General features: G+C 40.0%; 1 protein-coding gene across 2 annotated transcripts in view; it reads left to right on the forward strand.

Moving 5' to 3' along the window:
• The window catches only part of LOC132988288 (unconventional myosin-XVIIIa-like), a 67617-nt gene that overhangs the window by 23589 nt on the left and 26720 nt on the right, over window positions 1-17308 (forward strand). For both annotated transcript variants that reach the window (XM_061055598.1, XM_061055597.1), the window contains 11 exons: window positions 1144-1314; window positions 2170-2260; window positions 2651-2843; window positions 5240-5326; window positions 7037-7175; window positions 8584-8743; window positions 8848-9034; window positions 10213-10438; window positions 10577-10686; window positions 12772-12837; window positions 15187-15315. In XM_061055598.1, coding sequence (XP_060911581.1) covers window positions 1144-1314; window positions 2170-2260; window positions 2651-2843; window positions 5240-5326; window positions 7037-7175; window positions 8584-8743; window positions 8848-9034; window positions 10213-10438; window positions 10577-10686; window positions 12772-12837; window positions 15187-15315 — 1559 coding nt within the window. The remainder of the gene's footprint in view (window positions 1-1143; window positions 1315-2169; window positions 2261-2650; window positions 2844-5239; window positions 5327-7036; window positions 7176-8583; window positions 8744-8847; window positions 9035-10212; window positions 10439-10576; window positions 10687-12771; window positions 12838-15186; window positions 15316-17308) is intronic.

Below are 17308 nucleotides of genomic sequence, written 5' to 3' on the forward strand. Positions count from 1 at the left end.
ATTTTGGGGAGTAAGAAGACTAAAGAACATCTGTTCTGATCTGCAAGTTACTGGGTGATCTCTGTACTCCTGTTAAACACACAAATGTTCTCAAGATGAAACCATCGAGGAGGGAAAAAAGTCATGAGTGGTCACATTACTAAGAATTAATTTAGTCTCTCTGTCTTTATTTATGAAAGGATTTGAATCATACCCCACTGAAGGAGATTTATGCTAAGAGGCCTTTACTTTGTATTCTGACTGTAACACAGATTATAAAACTGTTTTAAACTACCATACGGTCACTGGCAGTGCAGCTTCATGGTTGAACACAAGAGGGCAGCACTAATCTCTCATTTAACACAACTGAAATGTACTTGCTTTTCTCTGTACTGTGCTGTCAACACTTAGAAAAAATGAGTATGACCATTTTTTTAAAGCAAAGATTAAACATAAGTAGATTTAAAAAAAACAAAAACATATCTTGTAGCGTCATTCACTCCTCTGTGTTTGATCCAGTTGTTTATTGTTATAAATGCAAACTTAATGTCCTCATATTAAAAGTTTTGTCCAAATTTGTAGTGGGGAATCTCCATTAAAGCAAATATTTAAACACAACCACCCTGCTTATTATCATGAAAAGATTGCAGAGCGCTGATGTGAAACAGATAGAGCCCACTTCTCAGTGTGAAATCCCCCCTGTCTATCTTTGAAGTTTTAGTAGATACCACTCCATGGTGGATTAACACTCAAGTTAACACTCATATCTGCATGTTTCCATCATTTAGACACCAGATTAAAAATAAACTTGTGTTTTCTGACAGAAGCCTTTGTGAACATAAATGAATGGTGTCCCCTTATGATAAGTGTTGCTTGGATTCTCAAGGCGATAGAAGTGTCAATTATCATTTCAACATGGAACAACAGCCAAAAGCCTGTGGATAAATCTCCTTTTCTAGCTGTAGTTAAATATATTCAAGCCACCATCACTTTGAGCAGGCTTTTAGTGCTTGTTCATACCTGCTGTGTCAGTGCCAGCTTGACCACAGACATAATCCTACCCTGTCAGAGAGAAAGGATTGTCACAAAGCTACCAGTCTAGCCAGGCAGCCTGGAGGTGGCTGGCAGAAGGGGCTAATGGAGGTTTTCCTGCACGTGTCTCAGCTGGCAGGAAACAATTTGCACGTCATGAGTGGGCCCAGAAGGCTGCCTACCTGCTGGGCTGCACCCTGGAGGAGCTCTCCTCCTCCATCTTCAAGCACCAGGCCAAGGGCACCCTGCCCAGAGCCAGCACCGCGCGCCAGGCCTCTGACGAAAACGGCACTGCAGATGCAGGTACTCCACAGACTACATTTACATCTCTTTTTCAGGCCTCACAGCTGTCTCACCTCTCCTCTCCTCCTCTACTCTTTCTCTTTGTTAACCCAATTCCCCCCCCACACACACACACCCACACAAATACATATGCCTCTACTCATCACCTGAGGGAAATTGCATGCTGCGGAGAAAGTAAAGCTTATCTTTGTAATGAATACCACAGCTTTACAATGGCTATTGACAGATAAGTAGACACACTGGGTGGGGACAAGCCATTTTGGATCTTCTCCTCGTTCATTGTCCTTGAAATCATAATTGCCTCACATTGATTTTCCCACATGTGAACATCCTCTGACTTCCATCAGGACTGCAGCATACTCTGAAGGGCATGAGGTTGCAGTTAAAAGTCAGCCGCAGCAGGGACACAACGGATTCACCTATGTTTCACCTTTCTTCAGTCTCTCCCCCTTACACATGCCCATACAGTCATGCGCACACATGAATATATGCCTCAGGTAACATAAACCCACATTTTGTTCAATAGAGGAATGCATTTGGGAAAGTTTAACAGGCGTCCATCACCACCAGGCACAGACATGAGTGTGGGCTGTTTGATCTGACCAATTCCAAAACACCTGAGTCCCTAGTGACACTGATTTGACAATTTGGGGCGCAGGCTGAATACTTTCAGCATAATGTGATGCTATTGAATACAAATGTCATGCCAATAGTGTTTTTCCAGCTTTTCAAAATGAAACACTTTTTTTTCCTGTAATCCAACCAGTTGGATAGTTATATCTTGATATATACAGATTTGTTTTCCTACTGGATGTTTTTGATTTGTTTGGTGTGTTTGGCTGCTTTTCATACCAGGAGCAAAGTCTACAGCAATGGAGTGTTTGGAGGCCATGGCATCTGGGCTTTACTCTGAACTTTTCACCATCCTCATTTCTTTTATAAACCGGTTAGTATAACCCACCTTAAAACTCAAGTAAAACTTATCATTTATAAAATATTGATTTTCTTATGCCTTGTCGACACATATCTTTAATTAACCTTGACAGATTTCATATCTTTCCAAATCTTGACATTTTCAATTCAAATTTAACACCAACATAGCTTTGCGAGGTTGTTGATGCTTGTCAAAAGGGTGCTGAGAATAAGAAGCTAAGCTTGGCTTAAGTTTCTAGAATAGAATTAGGATTAGGTGTCATAAGGGGTTAAAGTTATGTTCTATGCAGGAGAGAGCTAAGGTCAAAGCTAAGGGTTATATGCAGTAATCGATAATGTGTTGCCTCAAGTATCAATGCACTGATGTTTGTGCCTATGTGTGTGTTTGCCCTGTGTGCTCCAGGGCCTTGAAATCCAGCCAGCACTCCCTGTGCTCGCTGCTAATCGTGGACACACCGGGCTTTCAAAACCCGCGGCTGGCTAAGCGCGAGTGCGGGGCGACCTTTGAGGACCTGTGCCATAACTACACTCAAGAACGCCTTCACGCCCTCTTCTATCAGCGTACCTTCGTGCAGGAGTTAGAGAGATACAAAGAGGTTCGGACATGTGAAAGGAGCATGCACTCTTATTGTCTCTGTCTCCCTCTCACCTCCTTATCATGCTCCTTTTTGTCTGCTGCTTTTCCTCTCAGATACGTCAGGTTTAATAGTGTATGTTTTCACACATCAGATACTCTATCCCTCCCACCTGTCATAAGCTGTGACAAGCCACGTTCCTGTGTTAGAATCTCTCATTAGTGATGTCTATCTTCTCTTCTGCAGAGATCAAAGTAAAGTTAGTCACACCTGCCTTTATGGGACATGCCCAGCTGCACAACAAAGAACCATTTGTCCTCTATCCCCGATCGCAGGAGTAACCATTCCTTCATAAATAAAGATGTTTTAGCAAAATTCATCCATTACAATTTATTTTCCTCTAATCACAGAAATCTCCCTTTTAGTCAAACTCAAGCTGATTGCACACTAACAGTTAAGCAGAAATCATAATATTACTTTTAAGGATCCTGGGATTTCCCACCCACATTCCCACCCACGTCCCCCGCCTGTGGGAGAAAAACGGAACTGGAGCGAAGTGAAGTATTGTATAAATGAGTCGTGTAGTGTAATTCTCTCTTGTCAGTGCACTTTAAAGTATAAGAAGCTGTGAAAGTGTCATTTAAAACTGGGTCAAACTGGTTTAAAACAGCAAACAGTCTCCACAGTGGCAGTGACAGGTGGGTTGAACTGGAATGGAAAAACAACAGGCATATGCTTTACAGTATATGTTTTGAATTGAATGCTTTTGAGTGCTGAAGCTCCGTGTGGCTATTTGTTTTGTATCTCAGAGAACAAAAACCATTCAGACCACTTCACACACAGTCAACTCCAACACTGGCATCTGTCACAGCCACACTATTAGCTCTGCCAACATTTCCCCACATAACTACTGCTGCCTGCTCTCCGTCACTGTGAGCTTTTTGCTCTGCTGAAGGTAATTTAGAATATTTATTCCCGCTTCATCCCACAAATGTTATTATCTGCAACAGAGTTTCCATTTACCAAAAAGGAGAAAATGCAGTCTTCATAAATGTCAAATGTTGTAATAGATTTGTTATGGCCTTTAGTTTTCCTACATTAAATATGTCATCGTATATTCATTTCAATATCCATAAAATCTGCTCAAACATCATGGGTGCCTGCAAATTCCCTAGATGTACTGTGATGACAGGGTATCAGGATTTTAGATTACTCGCTTAGAATGCCTGGTATCTGAGAGCAAACTAAAATGAGTGTTCTTATTAGAATAAAACACATTTTTTGGCCAATAAAATGTCAGAAACAGTGAAAATCCACTTAAAATATCCAACAGTCCAAATAGATGGACTCAAATGTCTAGTTTTTCAAGACAAGAGTTTAAATTCATGAGATGTTTAATGATCAGATATCACAATGATGAAATAAACCTGCACATTTGAAAAGCAGGCAACATTAAGTGTACTGTAGTTTGTTGGAGCTCTACCTGCGACTTTCTCTGGTCCATTCATAAACATTATACGCGGATGTTAGCATCCAGGAGGGCAGTCATTGGTTGGGGTCCAAAACATTTTTGAAGCCTCCAGTTTAAACAGCTGCAACGGCTGCTTTTAGGAATTACCATATTTGGATGAGACAGTGAATGAACATTGCCATTCCTCAACACTGGTAGACAGGTTGTTGTAGTAGAAACTTATCAATCCCAGGTAAACAATTCCTTTAGCATAATAAGCTAGCTATCAAGAGGAGAACACTAACTCATTAGGAAATGTTCACTAGGAAATAAATCAGGTGAATCAAAGGGAAATGTTCTCATAGACTTCGATAACAATATCACTTCCTTTTGCAAAAAGTGGAGTCGCCCCCTGCTTGTGATTACAAAGAATGCAAGTTTAAGGCACTTTGGTGTCGACTTATTAAATACAGTCTTCTTGCTGATAACCATCTTTTTACATGATCACTGTGTAGGCGTCTAGCAGCATTGGATTAGGTATGTTTTATACAAATCTGCCATGTTCAGCCATGCAAGGTCCACATTTCCTGCATGATCTAAAAAGTACAACCTCAAGACCACGGTTTACTTAGGGACCAGGACCAAAACTGGAATTAAGTTCCTGTGTGGGTACTTGAGTTTCTAGAAAAAGGCAATCAGAGGAACATGGGTACATAATGAAGCTAAACGCACACTGTTTTATTCTTCATCATCTACATCACCATTTTTAGACCTCTACCCTTCTTATGAAACATAATTGACTTAGTCCAGAGAATGATATTACTTCTGCTCTTATCTTATTCGCACTGAGCTGCTTGTTATTAAGATTCCAAAAATGTTTTTTGACATATCCTTTAGAACATCTGTTTTTCTTTCATTTTGCATCCTCACAAGTCTTTAAAGAGTCTGTCAATCTGCCTCCTTTCAGGAGAACATTGAGCTTGCTTTAGATGACACAGAGCCCAGCACCTCTCTGTCTGTAGCAGTGGTAGACCAGGCCTCAAGCCAAGCTCTGGTAAGTTCACTGTTTTTATGTGTGTGATGTCTTTATATCTGGCTCCCATTTGTCCATATTTTCATGCAAAAATCTGATGTTTGTATAATAACTTGCCTCTGATCTTTAGTGAGCCCTTTTCTCTTTGACTCGGTAATGAATAACATATTTTGGCCCTCCGAAGTTTTCTTTATTTGACTTTTTAAATATTGAAAGGTGTTGCTCTGCGGATGATGGAAAGAGAGGGCAGGAGCTGGAAAAGAAAAGGTTAGAGAATTGACTTCAAGAAAGGAAATCGATGTTTGGCCTTTGTACCCTCAGATCTGCACCATGGAAACAAGAAATGGCAGAGTTTACAGAGTCATAGATCTCTATGCTGTAACTCCAATGGGTTCGGTTTGAGTGCTTTACTTTCCAAAGGGTCCTACGCTCTAATGGGAATGTCATCAGAAGCAGTGAACTGTTCTACATCACAGCAAAAACCAAAGGGTGATAAAAAAAAAAAAACAACACATTGATATTTCAAAGGCATATCTTAAGTCAACTTTAAAGAATGAAAAGACATTTGGATGAAAGATTTCTTTTTCACTCAATAGTAGTTATCTTCTGTTGTAGCTTTACGGCAAACAGCCTCGATGCCCGTTTCATTGCAAGCCTCATGGTTGTCGTATCTCTCCTCCCAACAGATACTCTGTGTTGTACTTGAAGTCAGTGTCGTGTGCACAGCTGATAAGGATGTCTCGGGTGTAACTCCCTGATAACTGCTGAAACAGCTTTTGGTTTTGTGAGCTCGGTTCCCTTAGCTCTCAGGGTGTTAGCCATGCTAACCGAGCTGCTCATCCTCTCTGTGAAGATGGATGTCCCTAGGGCTTATTGTTCTACATGTCTTTGTGCGTCATTCAAACTTTAGACTTGTTACAGACACAAGTTTAGATTAAAAAAGAAGAAAAAAAAACCTTCCTCTTACACTTTTTCCATCACCATCAACACTGAAGTGGATTGTATTTTCTCCCATGCGTTCACCCTCATTGAAATACTAATTATACTTCTTTTTAATACCTTTTCCTCTTGCATCTCCTCTTCCTTTGCAACTCCTCGTTTCCCTTTTTTCGATTAAACAGAAAACTAAACTGATGATGCCATTATTGCAGCAACTGCTGGAGGCTGCAGGGACCAAAAAGCTTTTTGAAACTTTAATTTGTGATCCAGGTCTTACCATCAGGCCCTTGACAACCTGCTCACACTTGGAGACATAGTGCAAACTAATTTTACTGACATGTAGGAGAAAACAAAGTTTTGAAGGGAACTAAACTTCAGAGGCGAGCGCTCTCATCAATCTTTTGTTAGAAGTAGTTGCTGCTTTGTTTTCTGTACCCATGAGGTGGATAAACAAAAAAAAGGGCTGAAATATCCTCTTATTCATCAATGTGTTCCCATTAAATAGCTTAAGTGAGCTAAACGTCCTTGTGGCAAGGTGGTTTGTTACTAATGAGGTACTGTTTATAAAAACGAAAGCACTTATAGTAAACATGATGAAATAGGTAAATTGGAAGGGAAGCTAAAGGAACGGTGATCAGGGAAGTCTTCAGTTAATCTTTTGTCATTTCTACTTGAGTGTTACTGTATCCTGAAGGTGAAACAGAACACTTAATGCTCCCACTGGGATTAGTGCCAGTGATCTTTTGTGTGAGTGTGTGTGTTTCTAAGCGTGTGAACACTTTTATTGGACAGGTACGAACAGTGCGAACGGATGAGGCACGGGGCCTGTTGTGGCTGATGGAGGAGGAGGCGCTGCAGCCCGGAGGTTCAGTGGAGACCCTGCTGGGACGTCTCTTTAGCTACTACGGGCCTGCTGAGGGCGAGAGTAAAGGCAAGGAGAGGACACACACACACAGACACACACAAACTCAAATTTGAAGCCCACACAAACCACAACAAGCATTCAATTTCCCCCTTAAAAACAGATTGCAAAGAGATGGAATTTGAAATAGAGAAATAATGGTGTAGATATTTACTGGAATATGCTGACAAAAGGGTTTAATTCAAACACAACTGAACTTCTATTGAAATGTCATGCTGTAAATACACATGCTTGGTATGCACTTTCTATTGTTGTGCCATGGAATATTATGTTGAATTATTTTGGGGTTCTTTTGAGATTAGAATCAACTTTGAGATTTCAGTTCCTTTAGGAAAAAATGTAGAAAAGTAGTTAACTGTAGTATGTCATGAAGAATACAATATTTGTATCAATGATCTAGACTTCATTCAAAGCACCATCAGGCTGTTAGAATAGTATAGATGAGTCAGCAGAATCATCTATCTCCTTCCTATGTTAGTTGATCTTCAAGGTATTTTTGTACATGTTTATAGGTAAGAGAGATGAGCACAAAACATCACAGCTATGAAGGTTCTCAGTCACCTGGGTCACTGTAATTCAAGGCTTGATTTAAATAAAAAAAAGGGCAACCAGTCTTGGTTGAAGTTCTTGAAGATGTTTCAGCTCTCATTATAAATACTCATCAGTTCCAGATAAGAGGTGAAACGTTATATAAGCTCATGGCACAAAGCATGAAATAAAATGAAAGTGACTCACTAAAGAAAAAAAAAAATATATGTCTCCTTCTTTTATTTAAGCAACCTTGACAACTGGTGCTTTGAAGCTTACAGCTTAGAAAAAAAACATCTCCTTTCAAACTCAAAATCTGTTTTTAGAGAAAATAAATGGCAAACTTTCTCTTAGCCCTTCACACTTTTCTGTCATTTTTTAACCATGTCTGTTTGAATTCCTACACCATACTTCAGTCAAAAAGCTGCATTATTTACATTAGAGGCCTGTTTCATGACTTTTAAACAATCACATTAAAACTAAACAAAGAGGCTAACAGGGCCCCATTTCATTACTTGTCTGAATGTCACTGTATCACTTAGTTTGTGAAGGTTTGTAAAAAACTTGACATACCAGAATAATTCAGCTTACCTTAATAAACCGTCCGTACAGTTTTTTTAAGATTTATTTTTGGGCTTTTTGTGCCTTTAATGGAGAGATAGGACAGTGGATAGAGTCAGAAATCAGGGAGAGAGAGAGTGGGGAATGACATGCGGGAAAGGAGCCACAGGTGGGATTTGAACCTGGGCCGCCCGCTTGGATGGCCATGGCCTCCATACATGGGGTGCACGCACTTACCACTGCTCTACCAGCGCCCCAACTTTTGCTTATACTTCTGACAAAGTGTAAAGACCGATAAATCTCATTCTACCTTCTGCATTTCCACCAGGTCACACTTTCCTGTTAAAGAGTGAAAAGGAAAACCACTTTCTGCTGGGCCACAGTCATGGGACTGACTGGGTGGAGTACAATGCCAGCGGGTGGCTGAACTATGCCAAGCAGAATCCTGCCTCCACCAACGCTGCGTTCCTCCTGCAGGACTCCCAGAAGTAAGTGTCCCATTTAAAGCAGGAGATTTACACCTGTTTTTGCATGACGTTTTACTTGGTGTATAAGTAGAAACTTTGAGGCTGAGGTTGTGCATCTCTTTCAGGAAGATCATCAGCTCATTGTTCATGAGCAGAGCAGGTGGAGCCACAGTCCTGTCAGGGTCCATTGCAGGCCTTGAAGGTGTTTCCCAGCTGTCTTTGCGAAGGGCCACTAGCATGAGAAAGACCTTCACCACAGGGGTGGCTGCTATCAAGAAGAAATCCTTGTGCATCCAGATCAAGCTTCAAGTGGTGAGAGGAGAGGATGGGACTCTGCTGTCAGTCAAATTTTCTGTTTGTGTTTTTCATTTACTGCCAAGTTTCAAAAAGTGCCTGTGCTTCCAAGAACACTGAAAATCCACATTGAAGTTTACACCTTAATTTTTCATTGATTTCTTCCTGTTTGGTTTGGTAACATGCCATTTCACACCTGTTATCAAACGACTTTGTAGATTGATGTGATAAGTGTATCAAGGCTGATAGTCCAAATAGTCGTGTGCTTTGGACTAGTCACAGATTGTTTTATGCAGCTTTAGAGAAAATGAGTGGGATGATAGCCAGTAATTGGGCTGCACCCAGAGATGAATATTAGAACATTTTTGCAGTTACTTGATTCCAACCCTTTTACCTGATAAAGCCGTTGTTATTGGATTATGTTCACAGGCATTTTTTAAGTCCAGCACTAAGTCTTTTCCTAAATATTAGCTTGTTTTTGTTTTGACCAGAGAAGGTAGGCGGTTTCATCCATTTGCAGCGATGGAAGCGGGCAAGTAACTGGTTCAGATATAACTGATTCTACCCCACCTTAAAAGCCTCGTCATTTTTCTAAAAAGCTGCATGACCAGAAATGTGGTAAAACTAGAATTAATATTGGAGATGCTTTTGATAAATGGAGAGAGGTTAGAAAGGTTCCAATACTGATGCAGATCTGAGGAACACTGAAGCTTCTGTGTCCGCGACATACTGTAGCAGCCTATGAAAGAAGTTAAAGTCTTCAGTAGATAATCTGTGTAATGTAAAAAGAAAAAGGTAAAAAGAAAAAGCCAAAAGCCTGATACGGATCCGCTTTAAGCTCAAAGTACAAAGGGTATAGAAACATAAATACACTTAAAAGGTAGCTTTTAAGAATGTATACAATAAAATGCATTTTTATTCTTGCTGTCATCTAGAGAGCTGAGTTCTTAAGTTCTTTGCCAACAGCATTGTTAAGAATTAAGATAGTAGATTGAATCTGCATGTGGGTATTAAAACACAGTCTGTTCAGGGGTTCTTGTTATATTTTAAGATGTTTATGTCAGAACCAGTATGCATAGCATTTGGTTGTTTGGAAGAACTCAGTGAATGGAAACATGAATCTGTCTTTGGAAAATACCACATAAGTTGTTTGCCTATTCCTGCCAGAGTCCCTAACCCTGCTCTATCATTCCCAGGACGCTCTCCTTGATATGGTACGGAGGTCCAGAATACACTTTGTTCACTGCATATTGCCCAAGGCAGACGCCCTCAAGGCTCTGAGTGGATCCCTGTTCAAAGCAGGGGAATGCGATGCTCTGGGAGAGACTGGAGATCCCGGCCTAATGCAGCTGGATGTAGCCTTGCTCCGTGCTCAACTCCGAGGATCAAAGCTACTCGATGCTCTCCGGATCCACAGGCAAGGTGAGCTAGCTGCTAGACCGGAAGACTAATAGCAGGCAGGGAAAATACTGACCTCCTTGTTCAAATATATATAAAAGAAAATAATCTGTTTTAATATTTGTCTTATTTGAAAATGTCTTTCCCTACCGACCTTCACAGGTTACCCCGATCACATGGTGTTCTCTGAGTTCCGACGGCGATTTGATGTGCTGGCACCGCATCTCACCAAGAAGCACGGGAGAAATTACATTGTGAAGGACGAGAAGAGAGTAAGTCAATCAGAGAGAGAGAGAGAGAGAGAAATGTTCGGCCCCACCAGTTGCCAAGCAAGCACAGTGAAGATTAATGTGGGGAGGAGGCAGCTTCATTACGTCTGCCCCTGGTTTGTCAGCAGCAGACCGACAGAGAAGTAAACCCTCATCAATCAGAGCCTTTGTAATGATCTAATCAACTTAACCTTATCAATATCATGCCTGTTAAGGGAAATCAGCATTTTGGCTTAAGGAGCTCATCATCTTTTGTAATGTGGGAACGAGCTGTCAACATTTTTTGTTGTTGCTATGAAGATACTTATGTTTCACCTGGTTGGTGCTTTTGTTTTAAATTTGAGGCATTTTAAAAAGAAAAACAACAGATTCGCATTACTTTGTATGAGGAAGAGTTAACTATATGACGGTAAATTGTAATGTTATTAAACCCTAAATAGTTTCATTTCGTTACAGCACCTCAATGTGTGTTTACAGGCAAGTGCTCATGCTATATAAAGATAAGTTGGTCTCAGGTGGAAGTGGACTTCCTGTCATATGTACTCCAGTTGCAGTGAAGTGTTATTCTGTAGCTTATATCCATGGAGCCATCTATAAATACATGAACATGACCATAAATATAATATATATATGTAAATACACATATCTTCTATATCTATGATCCGTACATCCTGAATATTGTTGTAACATACAACACAGTAGTTGTACAGGTGAATATATATAACAAACCTTAGCATCTTGTATGAACAGACAACATGCAGCATTCGTAAACATGATAATAGACAATGCAGAATAGAAGAGTAAGAGGACTGCACTGATTCACTGACACAGAATTATTATATGGACATACTGTATATCAGATTATTAGAGTTTAGAGGATATAGGGTAGCTTATGAGACCAGAATCACAAGATGATAAATATTTAAATAATAAAAGGATTAGCTATGTGTATAGAAAACTTGAAATGATCAAAAGTTGAACATGTGCTCAAATATAACTGATCAAAGTTACATATTGGAGCCATTTGCTCTCATTCATTTTTCTTCAGCACACTTACAAGATGAGTTTCACATTATAACAATTCAAGCTATCATATTGTTAAAGGTTTCATGTATGAACTGAATCAGTTTTTACATTTGATGTCAAAAAGATCAGAAGGAAATAAATATTGTAAATATTTTGTATTAAAACAGCCATCTTGCTGCAATTTGATACGTGTGTTTGTTGTAATAATATGACAATATCTTGTTATTTTTAAGCCATGGCAGGTAAATACTTCCATACAAATGCAAAAATAATTTTGTGGACAAAAAAAACCCCGGTGTATTTTTTTTTTTTTAAAGCAAACTATTACTGATTGTGTGCAGTGCAATGGTTATTTTGGCAACAGAAGCCTTGTATTGAAGTGAAGTGGAGAGAAAAAGAAAAGCTTGTATCTAGAGAGAAATAAGAAAGCTAGAGAGAGAGGGAGAGAATGGGGTTAAGAGAGAAAAGCTCTTTTCCCCTGTGTCTGTGTACTGGGGCTGAGTTTCTGTGGAAACACTGGAAAACAAGAGCCCCATAGTGCTCATGGCAAACCTCTCCTGGTGTAATCTAGATGTGCTCTTTCAGGCTGCAGGCTCAAGCAGAGAGAAGAGGCTAAAAGAGAACAGTACACCTACAGTATGCACAGGCTGCTCTGGACAGGGAGAGGCTCCAGGCTGGCTGATGCTCCATCTCTGTATGTGCTTTATAAGTGTGTTCAAAGCTGCAATAGGGCCAAGACCACCAGGGGGTCCCGAGGAGTTAGCCAGTAGCAGGTGGATTCTCGGTGAAAAAGTTGTAATTGGGTTGTGGTTGGGGTTGGGAGGTTCTAAGGGGCCGAACTTTTCCCAGGCTTACTTTCAAAACTAAACCCATTTGGGAATGGATGTGAGAGACGACTGGAAACTGCCCTGTACCATTAGTTCAGCATGGCAACTTTTGGGAACTGTGGACTACTGAAGTGTTGCAGTGTCAGTAGAAGTTCCCACTGGATCCACTGGTTCAAAGATTAAGTGTGTGTGTATATGTTTGTGTGTGTGTGTGTGTATGTTTGCATTTACCCAGGCTGTGGAGGAGCTACTGGAGTCCTTGGATTTGGAGAAGAGCAGCTACCACATGGGCCTAAGTAGGGTGAGTAATGCCAACACTTTTCAAATAAATAAACAGCTTTAAAAAGAGAGAAACATTTTCTGCCAGTCACTCTCACGTCTTTAAGCCCACTGCTCCACTTATCCATGTTTTTTTTAAGACACTTGCTGTCAGGGGGGGGGGGGGGGAGTGTGTATGTCATTACACCTGTCCCTCTTTGAGGTTTGTTTTCCAGACTTTTTTGGAAAGTTGCCAGGCCATGCTCTGCCCCTCCAGTCTTTTAGCCGCTAGCTACCCGAGGGGCATGCCTCTACCCTACCTTACTACATGACTTCATTTCCCTCTTTCTTTGCAGGACTTTAGAACAAATTCTCGCTTTGATGGCTCTCTTTGTTTTTCAACACGACTGTTGTAAAGTAATCACAGTAAACGCTGGCTGGCACCCTGAGGTCTAATCCTATTAGCCAGGGAAGTGGCCATAAGCCAAGAAGGAAATCAAAGGAATAATAATGTACACAAACAGTGGAACTTATGCAACCCTTACATGTGTGCTGTGCGGGGTTCTTTTAGAACACATGACACAGGAGTGATGTGGAGTTGGCTTCACACAGTGCTGCACTTTGGAGGGTTAAATGGGCTTAGACGCAGACAAGCACAGTTGGCCATTCACAAAGCATTCCAGTGGCTTCCTAGCAACCTGTCTTACATGCATGCCAATTACTGCAGGCCCACGTAACCTTAGAGCAGTGGAAGTGGCACAGTTCAAACAGAAAAAAAAAACACCATTAGAGAGAGCCACATGTCTTCAAGAAACATAATGTAGCTATATACATTTAAAAAGGAGATTCTGAATACCACTCGAGCTGAATGGTCATGGCAGTAGTTTGCATCGTTCATACATTAACTGATAATTGTTCTTTAAAAAATGTAGGTAAAAATGGATGAATTATCAGGGGCATCGGTTTAGATAAGTAGGTAGAGCAGGCACCACATATACAGGGGCTATAGTCCTCAACACACAGCAGGTTTGACTCACAGAAGAAACAATGAATAAATAGACCACTAATGTTTGGAGGACTGGTGAACCCAGCGCTATAAAAAGGGTTATAATAATCAGTGCACAAGGTTTAAATAGTAATGGATGTGAGAATTGATTAATTAGACAACCACTGAACCATCGGACAAGACATCTATTATTTATTTTAGAAATAAAAACGATTGAATTCCTCCTGAGACATGTTGCATGTTCATGTATGAAAAACAGATACCTCTTTAACAGTCAATCTGACCTTTATATTTTAAGGGTATGTGCATTTTCTCAAATCGTCTGGCTTTGTTTTAATAAGGTATTAATAAGTATTAACATTGTAAAATGTGTTATTAAAATATCATTCTTTCACAATGAAAATGTCCTTCTCTTTTGGACAAGGCATCTGTTTATTATGAGGAGCAATTTTCTGCTTTGTTTTTAGCTTTAAGCTAATGCTATGTTTTAGCTTTACAGTAGCATTACAAATCAACCACAATATTTGTTTTCTTCAAGAACAAGAAAAAGGGGAAAACAGTAAACGACATACTTTCCATATGACTGTTAATTTTAGCGTTTTATATGTAGTCTTTTTTGTGTTTTGATATTTTTTCAATAACATAACAATCTAACAATATAATGGAGACACATTTTGTAAAAGACAGAGCTCTAGTAATGTGCTGTATTTCAGCAAAGGGATACAACTGCAACATTTAAAAACAGGATGAGTGCAAAAGTTGTTTAAACCCAAAATAAGCAATTTGCAAATGAATCTGATGTCATTGAATGCACCCCTCCTCCCTACTGGTTTGCAGACTCACCCACGAAAGCAGCTCCATCATTTCCAGAGCCTGCTTTGTTAACACACCACATATGGATTTGTTCATTTATAAAGCACTGGGACTTGTGTAGAGGGGCCTTGGGTAGAGACAGTCCTTCATCCATCTATTTTAATAGCTTGCTGCCATCATATCTGGCATGCACTCACACTACCTAATCCCTCTGAAGTATCGACATGCTGTGACGTGATCTGCTTTCCATGACCTGTTTACCTATGTTCAGATTAGAAACAGACAAGGTTGATGGTCGAGATTATACCTTAATCACAGCTCTCTCCCGTAGATAAGACTGACTTGTCCATAGAGTACACTGCTTCTTATTGATTACCTGCTTCACTGAACTTATTTACTTACATTTTAGCCCACTTCTGTTTTTATTTGGCTCTTGTTCTTCACACCTAATCAGGGCCTGTAAATCGAATCCCCCCCCCTGGCTAAAATAAGCATTACATGAGCTTTCGATAGTTTGATCCTTTGCTAATAAGGTAATTCAGTGTTGTTCAGTGTGTTTGTGTTTTGCTCTAGTTGTTCTTCAGAGCTGGCACCTTGGCTAAGCTGGAGGAACAGAGGGATGAGCAGACCAAGCGCAATCTGACCCTGTTCCAAGGGACATGCAGGGGCTACCTGGCACGACAAGCCTTCAAGAAGAGAAAGGTAGGTCGGATGTCACACATGGAGAGACAGCTTAATTTTACATACAAGTTAACTAGTGACTATTTATGTCACTGTTAATTCTGACCGAAGTATAGTAGTTGCACAGGATGTATTTTGTGAGAGCTGATGTACGGTATAACAGCTTCAGGACGTTTAGCTTTCAGTGTTTTCAGTAAATACTTAAAGTTGCATAATAAACATCACATATTCATTATATACTGTACATTTCTTAAGAAAATATCTGAATTAATCTATGAATTGCAACATGATGTTAATTTCAAAATAACTTGTTTTGGAAAATGTTTCTCTTGGCAGTATGACACACAACTAGTTCAGTAAATAGAGCCTAATGAATGTGAGTGGCATTAATACTCAAAAAATGATTATAAAATTGTTGTCTATTACTTCTCACTAGTATCAGCAGCTTGTAAAACTGCTGCATTAAATGACCCAATCACAGCTGTGCTAACATTCAGTACAACAGCAACCCCTGTTCTGTGGTAGTGCTTAATGATCAATCAAGCATTTCATTCAAATCATCATTTGAATAAGAGAAAATAGAAAGGATTCGCTTGGATCTACTGCAGGATACGTTTACAAAAACAGAAACAGAAACTGGATCCTTGCAAAAGTAAACAAATGTCAAGATTCCTTTTTTTTCCTCAGTTGTGTTTTTAATAAAGTGGATGAAGGAATTGAGCCCCAGAGGCCTTCTTGCCTTGGAGTCCACCAGGAGTTAGATTTCCTTCCTTTCAGACCTAAAGTGAGCCCTAGTTTGCCCTGCACTATGGAGTGGATCTTACCAGCTCTGCAGTAAATCTTTAATTAATTATCAATGTGTTCTCCTAATCTATCACCCTCACCCTCTCTCCTTTTTAACTCTTATCCATCCAATCAGCTCCCACAGGGTTGATATTTGATAGCGGCACGTCTGTTTTGTCAAACTGTTCCACCTTTAACGCAGCCTTCATCAGACATGCTGCTGACTTACACGCCCATCAGCTATATACCACCTATCTTCCATTTTTCTCCCAGCATGTGATAGGTCCATCTCTCTTGACCTCATACATGTCCTCTTGTGATGTATAGAGCCCCGTGGTTGCTCCCACTCTCTATCTAAGTGATTACTATCAAAGTGAATGTTTCACTTCAGCTGGCTAGTGATGAAACAGCAGAAACAGAATCAACATGGCTGCTCTCCTTCACAAATGACAAGCTGTTCGTGAGGAGACAACTTCTGTATTTGCACAAGATGCCTGTGAGATAATTAAATGGCCATTTTTACAATATTAATATGACCTTTTTGGATACCTGGATGGACTTCCAGCTCCTCTCAGTTATTACAGTTTTTCTGCAGTAAGAGTTTAAGTAATGGATTTGGGTTCAAATGAGGAAGCAGCAGGGCCAGTATTAAGTTCAAAACGGCATTATTAACAGAGTAGAGCAGGCTGATGTTTCATAATGTGCAAGAAATTAAAGGAAATCAACAGTGAGTAACCATTCACAATTGCCAGGCAACCATGCAATTATAAAAACCATTAGCATAAAGGTATTTCTGTTCCACTGCCCCCCTATGCCCCCTGTTTCCTGTAAATGTATCCATAATAGAAAGATAAGACTTAATGCACATGTTATCCTGTAACATTATTGCTCTTTATCTGAATTTAGTTTGGCAGGCTTGGCTGTAACATGTTATTAAACAGTAAATGTGATGACAGCTAAAGCGGGTCAGGGTTATAGGATAATCTAGTTTAGCGGCTTATTAACGGTTTTACCGTCTTAAGTTTTTTATGTAATCAGATGTCAGGGACTGGTTTTCCATACTTTTACAGCAAGATGAAGATTGATCTCAGTGTCTGTGTGGTAACACAAAGCTGCCAAAAGCAGCAGGCTAGCTTAGTTTAGCTCAAACAGAGAACAAAGAATGGGATTAGTAGCTCCTGTCCACTTGTAACAAAATCTGCTGTTGGTGCCGAGGAATAGCCATAGCACC

Source organism: Labrus mixtus, chromosome 14 (genome assembly GCF_963584025.1).
Source record: "Labrus mixtus chromosome 14, fLabMix1.1, whole genome shotgun sequence".
Classification (NCBI taxonomy): domain Eukaryota; kingdom Metazoa; phylum Chordata; class Actinopteri; order Labriformes; family Labridae; genus Labrus; species Labrus mixtus.